The sequence below is a fragment of the Lepisosteus oculatus genome, chromosome 20, assembly GCF_040954835.1.
Source record: "Lepisosteus oculatus isolate fLepOcu1 chromosome 20, fLepOcu1.hap2, whole genome shotgun sequence".
NCBI classification, from domain to species: domain Eukaryota; kingdom Metazoa; phylum Chordata; class Actinopteri; order Semionotiformes; family Lepisosteidae; genus Lepisosteus; species Lepisosteus oculatus.
The window spans coordinates 11030860-11054935 of NC_090715.1; the positions used below are offsets into that span (position 1 = coordinate 11030860).

General features: G+C 38.9%; 1 protein-coding gene across 4 annotated transcripts in view; it reads right to left on the reverse strand.

Moving 5' to 3' along the window:
• Window positions 1–15227, reverse strand: part of nfat5b (nuclear factor of activated T cells 5b) — a 51353-nt gene extending 36126 nt beyond the window's left edge. For 3 of the 4 annotated variants that reach the window (XM_015368051.2, XM_069181313.1, XM_015368049.2), the window contains exon 1: window positions 14868–15227. In XM_015368051.2, the coding sequence (XP_015223537.2) occupies window positions 14868–14940 (73 nt within the window). In that variant the 5' untranslated portion in view covers window positions 14941–15227. Of the gene's footprint in view, window positions 1–4476; window positions 4563–14867 lie in introns of those variants that run through there. The other variant, XM_015368046.2, reaches the window with a different exon arrangement.
• Window positions 15228–24076: the final 8849 nt, after the last annotated feature.

Consider the following 24076-nt stretch of genomic DNA (forward strand, 5'->3'; position numbering starts at 1 on the left):
TTCTTGCATTAAAGATGGACTCTTCAAAATAAAAAGCCACGTTAGGTTAGTATTTGAAGCTCAGGATATGCTTCTGCTGCTCTGTTCATGTCAGCAAAATTCACCCTCGGCAGCTTCAGGGCTGTGATATACAAAAGTAATCTGCAGATTCCAAACATTAGATAAATGACCAGCATATCACCATGTTCGAATGATATTCAAACAAACTTTACCTTTACAGTTATCAGTAGAATAGTACTGACACAAATCTCATTATTTCATTAAGTAGCACCTAATATAAAAGATATTAGGGTTCTACCGCTGGTATAACAACCAATAAAGTATACTTAATTTTTCACTTGGTGACTTCTTGATAAGATTAATTAAGTTAAGTGAAATTAATTCAGATCATTTTAAAGAGTGAAAAGGCACTTCAGTAACCCATTTCCATAAACCCTCAGTCGCTTTTTAAGTTACACGATGGTCACTGCTATTGTCTTCTTCAGGGTCTCACACTGCATCTCATGAATGACCTGTTGTATAAGTGGTAAATAATGCAAGGTATTCTGGATCAGAGTGATAGCCAAATCGACCAACATTTCTATATATCAATATATTTTCAATGCACTCAAGTTAAAATGCCTCTAAAGTCATCTTTGAAGCTGTTATGCTGGTTTTGCATACATTTTTACAGTGTTCACTAGGGGCTATTCAAATGTAGTTCAAGATGGGAGTTCTTAATGGATTCAAATTTGTTTCTTTTGATCCTTACTTACCATTTTCTGTGGACCGCTCTACAGAGTAAGTATAAGCCTCTTTACCTCACAGATCACCAAGGGTGCACTTTAACAGTGAACCACTAAGTAGGCAAACATTCACCTAAACCTGAAACAGAGGGTGCAGGAAAGCCCACTTTGAGCCCCATTTATGAGGGGGGCGGGGGTGTTTATTTAAAGGGGATGTTTACTTCATACCAGTGTTGCTACCATGTGCTTCCCATTATGTGTAATTTGTTCCATGCAGAAGTAATGAAGGCACAAAGCCCACCACTGCTGTTTTGAACACTACTTAATGCAATCCATCACTCACATCTTAAAGGAAGTGTTTAAGCAATTAATGATTTGATTTCAACAACGCATTTCTGAGTTTCTGAGCTGGCAATGTTGCCTTGAGAACAGAACCCTGTTCAGTATTAAACAAAGGAGCAATTATAATCCAAAAGGCACAGAGTGCTGCACGTCAAGGCACCTTTCTCTGCATGTATAACACGTTTCTTCAAAACCCAGACCTATTTTGTTGGAAGTCATCTCATATTTCTTCGCATCCCCAAAATACTTAGCTTAATCAAAGTGAAACGTGACATGTGAAACGTGAAAATTTTAAATGCTGATAAAAAAGATGCTTGGAATCTTAATTTTTTAAACCTTAGCCCCTGCCAGCATTAAAAAGAGCTGGTACTGAAACTTACAAGATAAATATTGTCATTCTGGTTAATAAGCAACAGCATCTTTGGAAGTGGAAGATACTTTGGCTGTGCTTCATTATGTTGCTACTCCAGACCCTTACGGTATATTCCTCTTTTCTTAAAAGACTGCCTAACAAATGTACTACACTGTTTGTGCCAAGAAAATCGGAGAAACTGTATTAGTTCCCAGATGTAATCAGGAACACAGTGAACATGTGGTATTTAAGGTATATCCACAAACCAGTCCTCTAAATATGCACTCACAAGATGAAGTCTTCACCCATACAAATGAATAAATTGTGCCACCTACCATTTTAGATTCCAAGGGAAAATCAAGCCAAAGAACTGGTACAATAATCCAATGATCTGCCAAGAAATCTGCAGCTACCATAAACCAGCTGCGGTGCACAAACCATTCATCACACGTGGAAATGCACACTTATCCAGTGGTGCAAAGAGCACAGGACATCGACTACTGACCACTGGAAAAATGCAAAATACTTAAAAGAATCCTTTCACCGTGATCTCAATAAAAGGACAAGTGCTCATGATGCTAACATAAAGAACTCGACAGCCCAGACTGTCTGTTTCTAACAGTGAGGAGTTCTGGTGGCGCTGAAATACTTAGAATACTTAATGACAGGTACTGAGTGATCACCTTCAACCCGTGTTGCAGCACTTCTTTCTTGTTGAGAGGGATTCAGAGACTTAAAAATCTGTGGGCATACTGCCATAAGTTGTTGTTGACTATGAGTATTAAAAGAAGATAAAATAATTTAACTAAAATTCATTAGAGTAAGCATTCTTCCTCCCCTAAACTAAGAATTTAAAAGCTAATGATATCCTGGAACCATCAGACTTGGTGTGATGTGTTTTTTTCTCAATATCCTAGTGTTAGACACTCCAAACAGCACAAATATGCCCTAATAATTAGCGGAATTTCACAGTTTCTTCATTAGATAACAGCTACGCCACTTCTATTACTTTCATACTTTATGCCAAATTACTGTCATTGTCACTTTGCATTTCAGATATGAGAGCTTTCAAAGCAGAGAACTGTTTGAATTTTTTGACATACTGCTTATTTTCCTACTACACTACTGTAACCAAGAGATTTTGCTGCCTTTGCAGACAGTATTCATCCATACATGTCAAGGAATGTGGCAGGTAGATAACCAAATGTCAATAAAAAGGTATTAATGTGCACCAGAAAATAGTGTTGACACCAATACAGAACAAAGACAGAATTAGAATTGAGCTGACTTCCCAACACACCGACCTAAGTCTGATCACAGCAAGCTAAGCATCTCAACAAATATGAAACTGAACATCTCTGACATTGGGAAAGTAACTGATATTATATTAATTACATAGTAATTATCTGCATTAATTCCCAGAAGTCAGGTGGTGTTTAGAAAGACAGAACCAGCTTTGTGAAGGTATGTGAAGAGGATAAAACAGGGTAGAGAGCATAGTTATTCACAAAAAACAGAATTTCACCCTTTAACAGAGATCCTCCAATGCCCACTGAATCAAGATTCACCCTTTTCCTGTAAGTGGGACGTTTAAAACGGAAATGAGCTCTTGTTCTGGTAAAGGAATTAGGAGAGGTTTCACCAGATGGACTGCTACTAAGGTTGCTTTTTAATCAGAAAGCTGCACTTGTGTAAAATGAGCCCGTAACAGTGCCCAGTACCACATCTAGCATAGAAACATAACCCACTGACAGCTCAGATTTATCCTTTAAATATTTAAAAGTGTGAGCAATTTCAGATGGCATTTCTCTTGGGACCTACTCTGGCACTGGGCCACAGCACACAGATTTCCTTCATCTGTATAACAGCCCCTCAACACTTCTGTGGAAAAGCCCTCAGTGCTTCACACTGTGAAGTACCAGATCCAAAAAAGCTATTCTTTTAAAAGTTTTAAAAGACAGCATATGCTCAACATCATGTTTAAGTAATAAAGCAGTGCACGCTTAAAATAGGCAAACACTGCACGCTTCAAAATTCTATCTAGAGTCTACGTCACGTGTAAAAGCCTGGCTGACATGAGTGATAGGAGATTGAAAAGCATTTCACGACGCACAATGAACCATCACAATGTATCTTAATGTGGGTTATTGACTCAGCAAGGTGAAATACCAATAACCCTTCACCAGGAATTGAAATAAAGACCACATAATAGCACATGTTGCGAAATAGTTTTTATGCATTTTCTTTGACACATTTATACAGAAAAGGTCAGGCGCATACTCTAAATTTTGCAAGAAGCAATTTTTCAACTAGACTCTAATGCTTAATTTTACTACAGTTTGGTTAGTGTTAACCATTAACTCAGTGAGTTTCAAATGAGAAAGGAGTCAGTTCAGACCAGATTTAAAGATTTCACTAACTCTGTTAGGTCAGGGGATGTAACAAAGACCTTTCCTGTTGATTGATCAGAAAAATGTTGTAGTATTGTCCTAGTTCCAGTGACTATGTTGGTCATGAGGTACTACTTTGTAATTATCAGAAATGACCTATCACAAAAGAAATAGAAAAAAGTCTTTATTTTTTTCCTCTTCAGTAAGGTAAATATTGTAAAAAAAAAGAAAAAATATCAATATAAAGGGTATATTTTACTAGGCCGTGACATCCATCTCCATTACACTAAACGTTTTTGTCAGTCCAGAGCTTGCACCTGCTTTCCACATAACATTGAATACTGTCCAGCCCTTTCAGTACCTACAGGTGAATCTCAGCTTTTTTCAGGCACATTAAGAACTGACAAATGTTACCCCACCCTAAAATAATAGATTTCTTTGATGTTTGATATCTGTCAAATACCATATATACCACATGATCACAACGGTGCTGCTGGGAAGTGGGTACAATCGGCAGTTGCTCACAGAAATTCAATTTCATCCATCCAGCAACAGGTGCAAGGCAGGACACACCCTGAACAGGACGCCAGTCCATGACAAAACACACAGACACAAATGCATACACACTCCCCTCAGGGCCGATTTTCCCAGAAGCCAAATAACCTACCAGCATGTCTTTGGGCGGCTGGAGGAAGCCCACGAGAACACAGGGAGAATAAACAAACTCCACACGGATAGCACCCCAAATCCGGAACTGAACCCAGGGCCCCAACTCTGCAAGGCATGAAGGAATGAGTGCGCCACTGTGCTACCCATCAGATAATAGTCCTTGACCATAATCAGACTTATCAAGGCATGAGTTTACAGCAGCTACCTCAGAAACCAAGCTTCAGAATATGACATTTTAAAGCAGTGCACAGGTTAATGATGCAATTGAACTATTTCTTTTTAAGCAAAATGTCACAATCCACAAATAAAAGAAATGGCACTGCTATGATCAAATTCTCACTTTAGTACTTTATTAATTCTTGTTTAAACAATCTGAACAAAACAAGTACACTTTCTTGCATGACTTAAAAAAGTTAAATGGTAATGAACGCTTTTTAAACTGACAAACACAGGCTACAAAAAATATGCAGTATAATGTGTTTTAAAATGTGCTTAAAATGTTTTACAAAAACCTTAAAAACTGACAGAATAATTGGAAAACACTAGGAGGAAAGACCAATAAGCTGGCCAACAACAAGAAAATGTATTTGTGTCATGTTCATGAAGAGCTAGAGCAGTTTTAAAAATAATGTTAAGTGTGTACCAAAAATAAATGAGAGGATCACATGACCAGTCGTGGAAACCAATCCCAGTGTATTCAGCTGATTATAACTTGGCAATCTAGCAAGTATTTGTTGAAGAGGAGTTATTTCCATCATACCCCTTGACAGTTCTCACAGCTTCGTAGTAAAAGTTACAATCCAAATACTCCTCTCTACCCAGCCCCCTTTATCACACATAATATCCCTCTTTTTAACAGCAAAGCTGCTCACTATGCAAAAACCTACTGCCTCACACACTTTAAAGAAAAGGCTAGCCTCTGGGTAACAGTGCCCCACAGCCACTGTAAAATGTAACTGTAAATACAGAAACACATTACATAAATATTATACTGTGCTCCATTTAACATAATTTGGAAAAATTGCACAGCCGCTGTAGACATGAAAACCACTATCAAAACAAGCATAAAGCCTATATTCCTAGAAAGATATGTTTCTGTGAATGGCATCAGTAAATGCATTGCAACTTCAGCAGACGAAGATGAAATAAATGAGATGCATAACCAGTAGGTGAAGAAAAAATTGATGAAGAAAATTAAAATCTCTGATGTTCTTTTTCATCCGCTCACTGGAATGGACAAACAGTTGCTCAGACTCCCTTAGGTCTACTGTGAGATCAAAGCCTAACACCCACATGCTGTGTGCCACACTTTTTCAGTTGGACTAGTTACTAGCCAGCCTGAAAACATTTGCACTGGCATAGAGTGGCACTGAAATATAATAATTAACCTTACCTCGTCAACATGAAACAAATAAATGTTGATTTAGGAGAACGACTGCAACAAGTAGTGGCAACACAAGAGCCACTGTCAGGCCACACACCATGGATCTGCATGTTGTTTCAGGACATTTATAACTAAGGAGGCACAGAATGAAAGGAAATATTTTTTCAAACACTTTCACTTTTTCACTTTTACCTAAGGCATAACAAGTAACCCCACATCAACAAAGTACACTGTAATTTATAAAGTACGCCTGTGTGCATTCCACATTCAGCAAACAAATCATTCCGTGTTTTGTTTAGCATATGAAAATTCTAAGCAAGCTATTAACTTAATGGCAGATTAGTGCAATGCAAACTAGGCTACATTTCTGGTCTTGCAAAATTGTTCCCATCACAATGCGAGTTGCAATACTTACTAATTCATTCCTGTATCTCGCCAATTGAGTCACTGTTTCCATCACTCTCAATTTCAACAGATATCTAAGAGCTTATTCTGGGCACATACTCAACCCTTACAGCCAGTAAAATGGTGTCAGAAAAGACAAGAAAAGACAAAACAAGACCATGCAAATCACTGGCTTGCCTTCTGCCTACAACTAGAACCAAAAAACTGTAACCAACAATGTCACAAACTGCTTTACTTCAGGAAGACAGGTACACAATTGCACAGGTCCTACAGGCAACCCTCTGTAGGCTTTAACAAAAAACCTTCATTATCCCTGCCCTTGCCTCAGATCTCTTCCAACATCTAACAGCTGTTTAAAAACTGTCACTTTCACCCAGGCAGAGCTTTTCTGAGACCGTCTTCAGAAATTAAACAAATGTATAAAGCAAACACAGCAATTTTACTTACAAATTAAAAACTCTATATATTAGGGCCCAAAAGCATGTTAATGTTTTGAGCCTTTCTGCGGTTGAAGGAAGAAACCGTATTTAAAGAAAATGAGATAAAGGTCTCCTAAACCTTATTTACTAATTTGACTTTTAGTATAGTATTTTATGTCACAATTTATAAAGACTGAAATTTTCAGACTTTAGCAAGGACACTTAAATCAATTCCTGTAGATTAACCTCTATTTTGATTTCATATGACATTAAACCAACTATTAAGAGAGAATTCTGTTCATTATCTATAGGCTAAATGTTGATATGCAAAGTCGCAATTCTTCAATTTAAAACTTCCTAGCAATGCTTCAAATTTCTCACTCTTCCTCCATTTCTATTTAGAAAGTTTTCCAACAATGTGGCCACACTCTAAAAGGCTTGACTGTTACAATGGGGGCAGCACAGAGCATGGCTGCCTCACAGTGCCGGGGGTCGGGGTTAATATCTGCATGGAGTTTGTGTGTTCTTCCCATTTTCAAAAGGGTTTCCTCTGGGTGCTCCGGTTTCCTCCCACAGGCCAAAAGACATACCTTCTGGCGAACTGGCCCTGGTGCGAGTGTGTGTGTGTGTACAGTATGAGCCTGCCCTGTGACGGACTGGTATGTCATCCAGGGTGTACCCTGCCTTGCACTCGTTGCTTGCCATTACAGGCTCCTGTTTCCTTGCGACTCTGAATTGGATTCAGAAAAAAAGAGTTTGGAAAATTGATTGAGAAATGTATTGCAATGGAAACTTAGAGGTTTGCATTATTACAACAGCAAAAGATGAAGCGTCTAGGAGATAAAAATGGAAAACAGAGAGAGACCGAAAGGGAATTTGTGTATATAGTCAATGAACTTTTCACTCAGGTGTTCAGCAAGGAAGGGAATCAACAGAGTTCAGAGACGAAGAAATAAAGTTGTAAAAGAAAGAGTATTAGCATAGAAAGTGGAAAGTGTCACCACTACAAGAATAATTCACAATAAATCTCCAGGGCTTGGTGGTCTCCTGCTAATTGTAAAGAAACAATGTCTTCAGACAGAGGTATACCCATGGACTAAAAAGGTGCACCTTCATAAAAAGGAAGACAACACTAAACAATTTAATTGTAAATCAATAAGCTTTATGTAAATAAAAACTAAACTAGAAAATCTGTACAGCAACAGGCTCCTAAGAGATACTACACATGGAGTTGGTGGGTTTGCCAACTTGTCAGTTCTTTGAACACGCAAGAGCAGTTACTGATACATCTACAGCATCTGGTACTGTATATTTAGATTGCCAGAGACTACACATAAAAGAGAAGACGTCCATAAACGTTCCTCACACAAACGCTCTCAAACAGCAGGCAGTAGGCCTTCAAGGTCTTTTGACTCAGAACAGGTTAATAGAGTTGAGCTGACAATTTTTCAAGTAACGGCAAACACTGTAAAAGATGCAAAGGAAACGCAATTAGCAAAAAACATTAAAGGGAAAACACTGACCCTGAAATGCTACCTATGAAAAAGACTTAATTCCTTTGTAAGCTTTTCATTTTCTAGACATAGGGAAGAGCTGAAAGGGGCAATTGGGATGATAGCATATATACAGGTGCTTAGAATTACAATTTAAATAAAGGGATGCAATGCTGAAAGTATGCAATACACTAATGAGACTTTATTTAGACGATTGTGTACAATTTCTGTCACCAAGAGACTAAACAAATACTGCTGCTTCGGAATCATGCCAAAAAAGAAACTGGTCACATTCCTGGGCTCAAAGCAATACCCTGCTGTAAGAGGATAAAAAGAGAAACTTGAACAAAGAACAGTACAAGGGAATTTGATACAAAATCATCAGTGAATACAAATCAAAGAACACTACAGGGAGGTACACATAAAACTGAGCATAAGAGGCACTCATGATAGCTAAACTGTGAAGCTCTTTCCTTCTAAGTTAAATCCACAGCAGTGATAACCTACTAGAGGAGGCTCTGTAAACCCACACCACATACAGCGCCCATAGAAACCCTACAGCCCCATTCAGTCCAGAATTAAAATGCACTATTTTTTTTTGACTTATCTAAACATTCCACCCCACAACTTCCAAGTGACAACAGCGTTCTACATTTTTATAGAAAATTAAAAGATAAATCACACACAAACTTAACTGGCCTCCACCTCTGTTTGATTGCAGTGATGCACATGATCTACATGATTTCAGGATAACTTCAGGAGAAAAGGTCCGATAGGTTTCCTCGGCTGGGTAATTGATAGAGTTTATAAGAAACCCCTTATTACTCATCAGATTTCTGTTCCCTTAGGCGTCGTATTGTAGTCCGATAAGAAACGTCAGATTTTCAAAACGAGTGGTGTTACTGATGTCCATCTAACAGAGGTGCTATTAGCTTTTACTCCTATAGTATTAGTGTGGATTCTGCAACAACCTGACGAGAGTAATAACATACGAAATACATCCTCAGCTACATTTAAAAAGACAGCACTGTAAAATTCATTTACATAAAGACTAAGCACAACATATTTATGCTCTACTGTACCAATCATCACAATTCCATGAACACAGAACTTCACACTGCAGCCTCCTTTCTTCCTTACTTCCACTTGTACTGCTTACAAACTGTTTCTTCTACACATTACCAGAAACAACAAATACTTTCAATTAAGCCTAATGTCTACAGCTTACAAATGTTGTCAAATGTCCGCATGCAGGCCTTCTTCTGCATTACTTTCCTTCAGGCATCTTGCTCACCACTGAACAAGAAATTCCCTAGAAACACAGGAGTGGTGTTCACGAGGAAACATTCTAAATGAAAGCTTGATCTAGGTTCCCAGAAAATCACTAACTTTAGTTCTACTACATTTTAAGACAAGGTACCCGTGATCGTAATGCTTGTACACACTATTTACTGTATAGCATATTATTTATTCAACATTTATTACTATTTATGCAAATACTATACACGCCTTTAGTCAAATAAACAATATTAAGTAAATATTTTAATGCCATTCCACCAGTGCACCTACTACAAACTGCCATTTTCTACAGGAAAAGTTAGAAAACGTGATGCTTCTTTTCATGTTCAGTATATAGAAGACTAAGCAAACCTAGTCAGAATACAGAGCAACAATTTAATATAAAGAATAATTACAGAGAATAAAACCCAGCAAACTATCGCATGAATGGCCTGCTACTTAACCTCTGATGACTGTCAGAGCTTTAACAAAAATAGCTACACTAGCTCAAACTTTTTTACTGCTCTTCATAAAAGCAATTTAAATGGCTGAGATGGCTTGTGAAGATTGAATAACAAACCCTACAAAAAAAAAACATTTAGAAGCCTTCTTAGTGTCTGCATTGTTATTAAGGTACGCCAGTATAAAAAAGAAAATGCAGTGATCTAAAAATGATTTGAATCCATGAAAAAACTATAGCAGTTCAAGAAACAGAGACACCTTTCTTTCCAAACATGTTCTTGATAAACATAAAGATTAGATCACCTTAAAGAATGTGAGAAGTGTGTGCCGTTTATAAAGCTGGATATGAACTGAGCAATCTAACTTGTTTGGGAGGCCACAAGATCTGCTGATACCTGTTCTCAGGAGCCATCACTGCCAGTGGCAAATAATACATAATCATTAACAGATTGTTTCAACTTTCTCCTGCCCTGTGCTTTGATTGTCAAGCACAAAGCCTACTCTATAATGTTTTGAAACACGAGCTGTATCTGTACTTCCAGGTCATAGTACATCTTTAAAATTACAGCTTTCCTCATACCTCCTAACCTTTTAGGAATAAAAGGCAGTGGGATTTTGTGCTCTAGATTACTATTCTGTCAGTAGCGAACACTCCCAGAATTATGCAAGCAGCACTAATTTCAAGATTACTTCCAACTAAAGCAGTAAATTAGAGTCTGATGAGAGAGTTGTAGGAATTTAAGGTTTGTTTTCTATCTTCTGCCATAATATCTATTCCATATTACACTTTAATATGTTTACTGTATTAAAAATAGTTTAACATATGCAAAGGTATTACACAGTGAAAGACAGTCATATGAACAGTGTCATCAATGGCATCAAAACCTGCAAAGAAAATACATAAACTACAATTTGCTGATTAAGTATTCATGTACGTGTTGAAAGAACCTTATGCAGAGAATACTGCTATGAGCCTTTTTGAATGGGTCTCTACCAGCTTTGCACAGTGGGATAGTGTCATATTAGGACACTCTTCTTGCTAGTTTTTTTTCCCCATTAGGGATCGTCAATATTCTTCAAAGTAGCCACACTTTCTTACTGGATTCAAGTAAAAAACACCCCCACTCTTCTTGTCAACCTGGACTTCCAACTCACTATCCTGCTGAAATGTAGGTTTTCAACAAAGCTTCTTAGTAAACTCAAACAGGTCTGCTTCTAGAGTCTGCCTGTACTTTGCAGAAACCAGACAAGCTTTACACTCCCTGCTGAGAAACATCCCCATGACATGACATAACACACCATGCTTGACAGCTGGGACAGTTCTGAATGGGCAACGTGTTGCTCAGCACGCATCTGATATTTGCACTTAGACAAAAAGGTCCAATTTTTATCTGAACTGACCACAAAACCTTAAGCCACCCCTACTGTAGCATTTATATTATTTTGTGTCGTACTACATGCAAGATTTGTTTGGGCTTTTTTAAGTAAAGGCTTATTCTTGCCTCTCAGCTTTGTATAGGGACTAGGATATTATCAATGTATGAACACTGGCTCCGAAGCTCTGAAAAGTTTCTAGCAATCACTTCTGGATTCACAGTGGCATCCGTAACCGAATTCCTACCCGCCAGACTGCTTGGTTTGGAAAGGCAGCCTGCTCTGGGAAGTGTCAGGGTGGTACAATACACATTCCATTTCTTATTGATGGATTTCACTGCTCTCAAAGGGATCACCAGTACCTTCCAAACTTTCTTACAATCCTCTGCTGGATTTTATACAGCTGGATTTCTGCATTAATTGTGTGTTATTAGTTTAAGCAGGTTGTTTGTCTTTTATTGTGACTCAGTTGAAGATCAGACCACATTTGTATGAGTAATTAATGCAGAAATCCAAGTAATTCCAAAGGGTTCACAAACATTTTCTTGCAACTGTATTTTAGCTCACCACCAGCACTTTATTTTGTATTTTCAGTGTACAAATTCATATTCAACATTCAAATTCTGTTGACTCAATATTTCAATGGCACAGCCAGATGTTTTGCTGCAAAAAGAAAGACCAACCCACATGTCTCTTGCAAATGACTTGCACATTTTGTACAGCAAAACCCGTCACGCCACAATAACCCAAGTCTAAGTCCCTTTGTCACCCCCTGCATAAGAACTGACAGCAGGCCAACAATCTGTTTGCTAGACCCAGTTACATTTTGATTTTTGCCGATTCCAATTCTAACACCTTGTAGAACTATATCAATAATGTTGCTGCAGGTAGCAGTCTATGACACTGTCAGTTTGTAATAAATACTTCAGGTGTGTTTCTGGCAGTCTATATCACTCCACTTTTGGAGTTTATTTTTAAACATCCATTTTCTAAATGCTTCTGCAAATTCAGGGTCAAGGGGGAGCGGGGGCCTATCCCTGCAACCAACAGGAGCAAGGCAGGGTGCTCGCTGGACAGGACGCCAGCCCATCGCAGGGCACATTCAGACACAGACACAGAAACGCTCACTCCAGGGCTAGTTTTTCCCCAGAAGCCAATTAACCTACCAGAATGTCTTAGGACTGTGGGAGGAAACCGGAGCTCCTGGAGGAAACACAGACACCACTCTGATTAGCCACTGCACCAGTGCACATGTCTGGCTTTGGAAAGTGAAGACTTTCCAGTTCTCCTGTGTGGATTGCTGCAAACTGCAAAAAAAAGCACCCTTTCATTCCTTGCTACTGTTAGAATGGAAGAGGCCGTATTTGTATTTCCACCTCTGTATAACAAATCAAAATCTTAGATATGCTGGAGAGGAATTACAACAGTGCGGACTTTATGTGGAGCAGGGGAATTTTTTTTCCAGTGATTTTTCTAGTCACCCCACCCATTGTGCCAATACCAAACAATAATCATTCTAAATGTTCATGTTGTGTCACCTGTCAATACCTATGATCTCCACGAGCAAACAGACAAGGGAACGGCACAGTAAGTAGCCACCATTAGTTCACAGCTGTACTTAAGTTGCAAGAAACCACTGAGCTCAGGGTTTGATGGATAACTACGTGACTTGTAGGTTTGCAACATTAAGGTACAAAATGACTTTCACAAAAACAGTTTTTAAGGATCTTCAAAGGAAACCCCCCTAAACGGTTTCTGTAGCTACAAGAGCTGCGAAGTTAGCTCTGCAGTGGGTGGGTGAAATGGTATGGCACACACAAGCACTGGCTGGAATCCACATTCCTGCTGTGCCCACGCTGAGCCCAGGTCACATGGTGAAACCAGACACACCTCTGGCATGATCTCTCACACACGAAAAAGGGGGCACAAGGAACACTGAAATATTTTACCTTTCATAAGGGGGAGTTATGTTCCATCTAGAACAGCTCCCTGAAGAGCATGGTTAAACTCTTTCCATCCACAACTTCAAATCTCCAGCAAATTAACTATTTTAGAACTACTCTCACTGCAACAGTCTTACAATAGTCAAAAAATTTGGGAACGTCACCGAACACATTCGGTGTGGTTTAACTAAGGTACAGAGTGACCTTCACACCAGCAGATGGCTGTCCAGCGCTTGCAGGCTTGCATTTGTCCTCCGGAAACCTGAGGAAGTTCGCCCTAACCTAAACTGAGACAAACCGCCCCAGACTGTTTACTACATAAACAATGGTGACTTAAACGTACGAGCAACGACGACGACATCAAACCATATGAGAGGAGGAATAAGAAGAACACGATACAGGCAAAGTCTAACCCCATCCTAGTTCATCCATGAACACGAGAGGGCAAACCTCCAGCAAGATATTACAAGCACGTCCCATTATATGCCTTAATACCTAGCGGTGTATTCGTAAATAATACAATTTGCAAACCAAACCTTTTCAGTGTCTAACAATACTCCCTTTTGCGGTAAAGTATCGATGTTAAACACATTTTTAAAGAAAAGCAGGGTGCTCAGGACCTTTAAAGGCCTTTATGAAGGTGGTCACAGTGTCTAGTATCACACAGGCGCCGCCGGACTGCACCGAATTGCCCAGATTCAACTCAACGACCAGAACTGTCAACCGGTACCGCTCTTGAGAAGTGAAGATCGGCAAGAGGCGCTTTCTAGTTCACTAGAGGAACCATTTGCGCACTTCGCCTTACGGCTTACAGCTTACAGCGGGGTGAGCCGAGTGTCACAGGTGTGTGCCGTCAGACACGCCGGGGTTTCAAACTATTTTCGTACCTCCCGACGGTACAGCTTCTGAGCCGCGTACATCGCCACGACCACGCAGACGACATATAAACATTTAATCCGCACAGACACACACAGCTGTCTTAGAGCAGCACACGATGCGCCGATACCAACACTGCCTCCGGCTAACAACTGAGCTACACACGCTGCATTTACAACCTCCGCTCTCATCCCTCAGCGTTATATACCACCTGCAGACGCTTTCCGGCTGATAGAAAGTCGAAATTTCACCGCCTAAGTTCCCAGGCCTGTTTGCTCAAAAAGGACGGGGATTTACAGCGCACGGCGATAAATATATAAACACATTTTTGAGGGGAAATGGGCAAACAAAATGTTCAAGAGTCCTGAACCCAGACCTCCCATAAGAAGAGCAGATGAGAAAAATACACTACTTGCAAAAAGCAAAGCGGCATTTGAACCCTCGGTAAGGAACAGGGCCAAAAGACTGACACGACTCCGTCTTTCCCAGCGCGTCAGAAATGCCGGCCTGCAGTTTGAGCCCAAGAAACGATGCAATTAACTGAACATTTGGATGTCACGTCAGGGGGAGCCACCTAAGCGTGCGGCCTTTACCGAGATGAGCAGCACGGAGAAACTGTGACACCACCCCTCGGATAAGAAAACAAAACACGACTGCACACACACACACCGTGCAGGGTGAGCAAGCGATGCACAGGCACCGAGATCAGAGCACTTCAAAGGCATTCACCGCGTAAATCGGAAAAGAACCGTTACCTTTCGAATAGAGGGATTTGGGGGAATTGAGGTCGAGATCGGCGCTGAGCAGGGCTATGAAGTCAGAGGGCATCGCAATGCCTCTGGAGAGGAGGGGAAATCGGACACCCTCTGGGATAACAAAAACGCTGTCGAGCAGAACCGCTGAGGATTTAAAAAAAAAGTGGAGGAAATGAAAAAAAATCTAAATGAGAACAAAACGAAGATGTTTCGAATCAGCCTTTCGTGGTTTTCGGTGTATGACGGGCTTCTCTTTCCCCCTTTTTTTCTTTTTTCGGACTACGCCAGACGACCAGCTCGAAGACACCACACTCCGAGTACCCTCTCTGCTTCTCTGGCGCCCCGCCTCCCACTCCGCGCAGGCGCACCAGCCGCGGAAACCGAGTAGGCGACGCTTGTCACATGATTCAAGCTCGGGGGGGGTGAATCTGCACCGTGTCTACCAAGATACCCCGGTTTCGGTGCTGGTTAAAAATATCAGGAGGAGTTGTGTGCTCGTTGTGCTGGCCAGATTTAGGATTCTTATCCGCGGTCCAGATTTATACTTGCCCCAATCTGCAAGACGAGAGGAAAAAAAAAAACTTTATGAAGTGATTGTGCCGGGCCTATCTATCTTTTAGGTCACAATAAAACGTTGTGATATTAATTGTATTGGGTGTACTTAAACTCTTTCCTTTCGATTCACCCTGTTTGCCTCTACCTTGCTTTCCATTTACTGAAAATGTTCTTTTTGAATCACTGGAGTCTTGGCCAGTCAATTTCATGTTTGTGTAATGTAGCTCAAATATAGTTTAAAGGGTTATACAATTGAATCATTGAGTAACAGCATACAAAAGGCATCCTGTCCTTACACCTGTTGCTTCCTGGGTTAGGCTTTAGCTCCTCAGCGACCCTGTGCTCGATAAAGTGTTAGAAAATGGATGGATGCTGTTTTAACAGGATCACAGATTAGGAGCTCAAGATGTCTCCGCCTCCTGGTCTTTAATCATTTACTTTACAGACACCTTCCTCTGGCCCTGGTGTCACTGATCAGGGGAGAAAGAGAGTAAGGCCGTTTCCTACAGCCCTCTGGAGAGTACTGTTCATATACGATCCTCCATCTACCCTCCTCCAACAGGGATCTGAATCGGACACAGAAAATCCTCAAAGTCTGTGACACAGAGTCTGACCAATCAACGGTGAGACATGGATCAGAGGATGCAAATGAAAAGTTAAGAGAACATGCTTTTAGTCCTCAGCTTTCACTGATATCAGGAGGCACTTCGGGATGTTGAAGTTGGAAAAAAGCTTCCCAGCCATGTTGGTGCAGTGGACACCTTGGATTCTATTAAGAAATGACTGGAATCCCTGGAAAATTTAGCTACTAGCAAGCAAACAAGCCAGATTGCCAGAACAGGTTCTTTGTTTGCAAGTTATCTTACATTCTTACCTTGTGCCAGTAAGGTGCAAATGCTGTCGTCTATGGTCAATGGCCTCTAGGAATCTATACTTCAGAAATGTCTGTAAGTTAATACCCCTAGCCATCTAGCCCCACACAAACATTCCCTCAGTTCTCCACTCATTCTCCATCACAGAGAAGGAGTTCTAATGAAAAATACAGCCGATATCATTTATTAAAATAAAAAAATGCAATAATGTGTATAAGCTGTTTTGCCCACACTTCAAACCATTTTTTACTGTGAAGAGATAACTTTCACACATTTTGTTATTGTCATGAAATCTGAATATTGGTCTTTTTGAAATCATTTTTAGCATTACCAGTTTAATCTTTCCATGTAGTTATGGAAGAAAGACTTGCCTCTCAGGGCCTGCATTGGCTTTATGGCCATTTAGTCTGTTGGGAAGCAGTCAGACATTTAATGTATGAATCATTACAATTAGAAACAAGTGATATTTGATATGTGATACTTACAATATTGAAAATATACTTTTAATGTATCAGAACCAAAGATGTAGAGGGACATTAAAAATGCAACACATGCTATTGGTTGTATGTCTCATTTGTTGCATTTTTAATGCTCATTGATATACTTTATTAGTTTAGCATTCACATTGTAGCTTGTGAGAAATGCATAATTCTACACTGATCAACAAGATGCATTTCATTGTAACTCTGTTTTATCTCCCAGAAGATGGCAATCCTTCCTAATGCCTTTACAGCTTTTAACTCAATAAGTAATTTCATATAAAAATAGCATCCTACCCACACCCCACCTCCAAAACCTCAGCACCCCCTATTCATAATATAAGTCAACATTATGATTCACAGTCTAATTTGGCTGTGATTCGAAATATATTTAAAAATCCGGTTCCTCTTGTGAAATCACTGTTCACCCAGAATGTAGACCATGACTTGCAGTTTTGCTTTGAAATAAAACAAAGAGAAGGATTTGGCTAGGCCTCTGGTCATGTGAATGGAATTCCTTCTCTGAAGTGAATCCCAATTTGGTACAAACCTGAAGACCCTTCTGAATGTTGAAAAAGATGTCAGATGTACTCGACAACACGGAAGTTCAACGTGTACACAAAATAATAAAGTATTGATTGCCACTTTCACTGTTCCTTTACTGCACTTCCATCTTTATATTTATACACTTGCATATCCATATACGTCTAGTAGCTACAAAAACTGATTCATATGGAGCAGGTAAACTAGAGTACTCACAGTGCAGAGATCTGTGCACCAGCCTCACAATGAGCTATAGACTTCTCTCAAGGAAACTCCAGCACAGGAGACAGGACAGCTACTCAATCCCTCATATCCATTAATCATTGTTATGAAATTACCAAGATGGTAGCAGAGATTACTAATGTAACCTGTTTGTGTAGATTTAGTGCAACTTTTTCAGAGGAGAAACAGCTTTCTTATTTGATATTATTCTCCAATGATTTTTCGATATTCCTGTGTTCTAAATAGTGTAAAATCAGTGTGATGTGAATGTACTGTAAATTGGGCATTATCTCGCCTTCCGCAATACACCGTATTCGAACTCTGAATATTATAACTGAGAGTTAAGGAAAAAAAATCCATTACTGTTTACCCATTCTTCCTTTAAAAAAAATACAATTTGTCAATTGAATTTGATCGATAATGTCCAATATTTTAATGAGGACAGAATTCTGTGTAATATCTATTTCTTCTCAACAGGAACAATACAGTTAATCTAAAAATACAATAAAGCAACAAAATACAACATAGCACAGCATAGCTTCTTCCTGAGTCTCTCTCTCTCTAATCTTTCTCAAACTTTCCCACACAACAACTAATCATTGTTTTGAATTTTTTTTTAAGATGAAAGCCTAATATCAAGAATGTGTTGCTTTTAATAAAAAATAATTAAACGACCATCAGCTTATGTTTTTCAGTTAAATCTCTTGGCTTAACTTCTAATAAACTAAACAAAAGAATTTCATACAGATTCACAACAGTGACTTCTAAAAACTAGTCTGGAATTAAGTTTTCAGTGCTGGAAAACCCTTCTGCATTGCTGCAGCTTTATAATCTTAAAGAATTATATGGTGATAAATTAGGATGTCAGCGACACAGTTGTACATTTTGAAGCTCTTTATATAGTTGATTAGTGGCATGATGAGCCTAAAAAATCATTAGATTTAGAATATATCTTGAATATACATTTACTTAGATACATTTGTGAATATAATTCTCAAATATATCTAAGTAAAGAGTTTAAAGTCTTGTGGAAATGTATCAATATTCTGGTAAGATCTTTCCTCATATGAAAGTGCTACACTGTCTTCTCAGACTTTCTGTAGCCAGGGAATTATGGAAGTGTTGTGCAGGCTTTGGCCCTGTGTTTTGCCAAAAGGGCTTTAGGGAACAGCATAACTATTTTGCTCCCTTGCCACTCCTCCTGTTTTCTAATAAGCTCTTTTCAGTCATTAGTAAGTGTGAAAAGTTAAATCCACAAACTTGCAAGAAAAGAAATTAAGGCAGATGAAAGAAAAGACATCCATCTGGTGATCTGGCTTCCAGCAACTAAAAACTAATCAATGTAGAATTGCAGTCTTCATCATAAGATTAAGGGACAGGTGGGAGATAAGGAGTTTCCATTACAGTTGAGCCACTGTATCAGTTTTGATTTCCACCTCGGACAATCTGAAGGCCAGGTTTAATGGCATGACACTGTGGCTTTCACATAACACTTTAGTATAAAAGACAGAACAGGCTTCTCTTACAGGATTGATAAGACAGCAGATCAGAACTGTTTTAACTTATCATTTACAATTCATTCAGTTTGCAGGTGGACTCCACCATGATTTGTTGCATTAGAAGTGTATGGGTAACGATGCCCGAACTATAATAATAATAATAATTGCTTAAACTTACTGTATATAGCGCTTTTTCTGGTCACTCCACTCAAAGCGCTTTATGGGTAATGGGGACTCCCCTCCACCACCACCCATATGCAGTCCCACCTGGACTGAACTATGCATAATTGTGGAAAAATTATCTGGTTCTGCAATTCTTGGCAAGAAAGCAATACTGACATTGAGTAAAGGGAGCAGTGGAGGCTCTTCCAGAAACCTAACCAACAGGAAACGGATCACTTCTATCTATAGATGTGTGGCAAGCATGTCTTCAACCAAATAAAGATTTTTTTTTCCATTCTTAACAGAAGAAAGTTTGTGTATCTTTTGTTGTGAAAAATACATTAACATTAATGATTAATATTCATAGAATCTAGGATATTATTGTACCGATATCAATTAGGTGAATCAAAGAAACAATATAGCAAGCGATTACTGTTCTGGTATCAAAATACTTATTATACAAACATCAACTTAAAACTGTAAAATCAGCTTCCATTATTTCAGCTTTACTGGTTTTATAGTCCATAGAGCAGCTCAAGTAAACGTGAGTGTATACTGTAGAAGGTCCTGCAGGCAAAGAATTATACTGTTGGAATTTGAGATAATAGAATGACTCTAATGTATGCAATACATACATGTTTCTTACATTGCCAAGCTTTTGTTTTGCTTGGTAACTGTATATGTTTTATTCCAGCTTTCAGAAGACACAAGGCAACCCGGGATTGTAGAACTGTCTCACTTGAGAAAAGAATGAGTGAAGCGTTGAGTGAAGATAATGTCCATCAGGGTTATTACACAACATGGTGTAATCTTTGACAAGAAATGTTGGAAATAATCAAGATCTAGCCGGGCCTGGATTACACAAACAGGACAGCTAATGGCCACTGCAAGTGTCCCTTGTTTAAAAAATGTCCATTATATCTGCACCCCAGGATGTGATCTTACACTACTTTCTGTCACCCAGATGATTTCTCGTTTAACCTTAGCAAAGTCCCACCAAAGGCCTGCAAGAAGTTCATATTTGACATCGTCTGCATTGGACTGATTTTTTAATGAATCACAAGGGAAAATAAATACTGCAAGGGAAAATAAAGTGGTTATAAAAAGCAAAGAGGTTTGTTACAGAAAAAAAATACTTTTCTGTTTATTTAAGGGTGGTCTTTTGGGCATAAACTGCAAAGAATAAATCGAAGATTTATTTTTGTTTTGGGAGCTAATATTTTACCAAGCATAAGTTTATTATCCTATTTCAGAGCAGAGTTTGTGTGGAGGTTATTTTCTGTTTGTCTGCCTCTTTTATATGAAGCTATTTGGCCTCCATAGAAACCCACTGGCCACCAACAAAGCACAAAGGAAGAGTGAAAATAAATCTCTCCCTGGAGGGTGCTTAAGCAGAATTAGTAGCATAACTAAAAAGTGATATCAGGCAAATAATGTATTCCCTTCCTGGAGTTAGCAGGCTTTATGATGTTATTTTACCTGTCAAGAGCGTCAAAATGTGGTCATGTCATATTTTTGTTTTTAACTTCAATGTTTGACCAGTCTTTTTGCAAAACATCCTCAATTACTGAATGGCTGTCATCGTGAAAAGTCTGAAGATGCAATCCCAAAGAGTTATTAAACTAACGATTAGGATTATATCAACAACTTGCTCCATGTATTATTTCAATTGGGTTTGGCTCCATCTCAGAATTTGTTCATTTTCTTAGACCACAGGAGAAAATAGATTTAAAAGGTTTCAGAAAAAAATAAAAATCAGAAAGGAGGAAACATTCAACACACAGGGAGGAGTTATGTCTGGGACTACACTTCCTAGTTGTCTCTGGGGAATTCCCACGTGATGCATAACTTCAAAACCCTTTTAAAAGACCACACTGTTTCACTGAAACAGCACTGCCCTTGGTTTTTTTTAGACTAAATAGGGCTGGTTATTTAAATTGTTCTGAGCTCAGAAAGAAAAAAATCCTGTACAAATAACAGATGCAGCTAAGTGATGACATCAAGAAACACTATGTAACTGTTCTCATAGCTCGCTTCCTATTTTAATACTGCATATCTGTAGCGTGTCACACGCCTGTGAATTCTTTTAAAACCACTTCTTAGTAATATGAATTAGTGCAACAGTTTGTTTATTGTTGTATTTTTTAAATAATCCAGTCTTGAGTAACAGTTCAGGGGTTTAAAAGTGAGTTTCTAACACACAAAACAAGGATAAGACCTTTTTATGTAATAAGGACTCTGCCAAAGAGCATGTGTCCTTAAGAGTCATGTTGAGCTGCTTTTGCTGCATTTAAAGTTTTCACTTTATTCTCTTTGTGTGTTTCATTCACCATGTGATTGAGGGCCACAAAACATGCCAAGATACAAACCAGCTACTATTTAAAGGATATGTATGCATGAAGTTGAGATGGTGTAAAGTTTTATAGCTTTGATCTGCTACTGTATTCAAAAGAGCATGGCCATTTGTCTGTACTTACATAAATAAATAGAAAATATTGTTAAATGGAGTGCTTAAGTACTTTGTTCAGATTAAATGTGTTTTTGTTTTGCATTGCAAATTGATCATATGAACTATATCATTAACTGAACAGAGCAGAGCAGTCACTGAGTCCTGTTAATGATACAGTTCCATGTGATCAGCTTCACAATACAGAGGTGCTCGCATTTCATCCCCATGGTCTTCTAATTAACTTACCAGAATTAATGCTAAAGCCACGTGGAGACTATTGTGTAGCTGAATGGTCTAATTTATACATGTGATCTGCCCTTTAAAACCTTTGCTCTTTAAAGGTATATATCAATCTCACTGGCAGTTTGGTTCGTGTCTGCCACAACAGTGAAATTCTCAGATCATATCACTCAGAGCTTGTCATTGAGATCAATAATTTATAAGCCTGGTTTAGCACTTTAGGGAATACTTGAAATCAATGAATGCTAACTTACTCTCTTTTTAGCTAGGTGAAGAGCCAGCAGGATTTCAGAACACAACAACATAATTACAGAAATATAATGCAAACAATACCATCATTTAGCATTAACCTTGTTTGGAGCTTTGGCTAGAGACCTACCTCATGCTTCACACTCCTGAATAACATACCCCTTCCTCTCAGATTCTCAGAACCATTGCTTGTCTATACATTGGTCATTTGACCCATCTCTAGTTTGCTGGACCTTCTATTCCCATAGGCTCCTACTGCAATGCCACACCAGGTAAAACCACAGTCAGGTGTAGCAGAGCCAAGTGAATCTGCTTGAAGAGAATGGTAATGAAAAGAGAATCAAAATGTTAACTCTGGAAAAGGATTTAACTTGCCCACTGTAATTTTGCTTTGCATTTCTGAGACAACCCATTCTGAAGGGAGAGTTACAAGATGACTTTTATCACAAAACTGAGTTCGCTTCAACAATAACAAGCTGACATCCCTTACTTAACACATTTATTTGTCTATATTCCTTCCCATTCTTTTTTTATGTCCCGTGCTTTACTGAAATGAAACTCAGCATAAAGTGAAAGAGGACACAAAATACAATTTTAATTTTGGTAATTGGTCATTTTGGATCGTTGGCCATTTTGGATTACAAAAAAGGAACCTGGCTTGCGAGGATCAGTTTGCTGGTCCACACAACTCCCATTTTTCAGGAGTAATTATCAGAGGAGAAGGAATGTGAGGACATGTTCTCATTTTTGGTTCTAACCAAGACAGTCATACATGTATGCTTTGTGTACTGGACACTTGTCACTTGGTTTCTGGCTGCAAACATCAGAAATTCTTGTCTTAATACCACTGCATTGTATATAAGCAGTAAACTATTTTCTAACATCCTGAAATTAAAGCAACAATGAGACCATTGCTGAAACATGCTTCCTGCATTAGGAGATTGTATCATGTGTTGCATTACATCACTGCATATTTATGTTGACTAAGAATGTCGGACTTTTATCAGCACTGAAGGGCTTCCCTTTTTCGATTCTCTACATAAACACAGGACTATGTGGCTGACAGACTGAAATAACCTATAAACATAGCCTGGTTACTAATAAAGATCTTTTATTGAGCTGTTAGATTTGGCATTAAAGAAGACCCAGAATATTACACATTCAGATCTACAGCAATGAGAGGCATGGGTTGTGTTGGATATTTAATAGTACAGTATCTTAAGCAGTGTGTGGAAACTCAAGGCTAGAAAGTGATAATTGGATATTGAGTGAAAGATTTAAGTGGGTGACGGCTTGGAAGTCAGAGGTCATGCAACTTGACTGTTTTGGTGGTTGAATAAAAGATGGTTTTGTTTTGTTATTTGCATCTTGTAATTTGTTTTTGTTACCATGAAGGAAAATAATGTGAACCTCCTGAGGTCATATTGATATCGACAAAAGGGTCAACTAAAATAAAAAAAAATATTGATTAAAGTATATATGTTAAAAGGATTCCCAGATTTTATTTCACTGATCTAACTTAACCTGCATTTTTTTACTATTACAAGAACACAACTTGTGTCACAGGATGTGGACCATTGAAGCAATCAAAGGGCGGGAATTGATTGGGCTATGTTGATTAGTGTTGCAAGATGTTGGTCATTGAGGCAATGAAAGGCTGGGTGATTAGGTTATGTTGATTTCTAGGGTGATGTCAATGTCCCAGTGAATAATGCCTAGCAGGCAGGAACAATTAGGTATCGAGACTTGGAGGTTTGAGGAGTCGCAGAGCCAGTTTAACCAGACAAAGAGAGGAGGAGAGAGAGCCGGAGAGTGAACAATGAACTGGATCCCATGACACCTAGCTCGGCACCCGCACGATCCTCAAACAAAGCTTCCTGGAAAAATACTGGGCAAACCCAATTCTGCCAGGGACTGTGGAAAATCCCCTGAAAGAGAT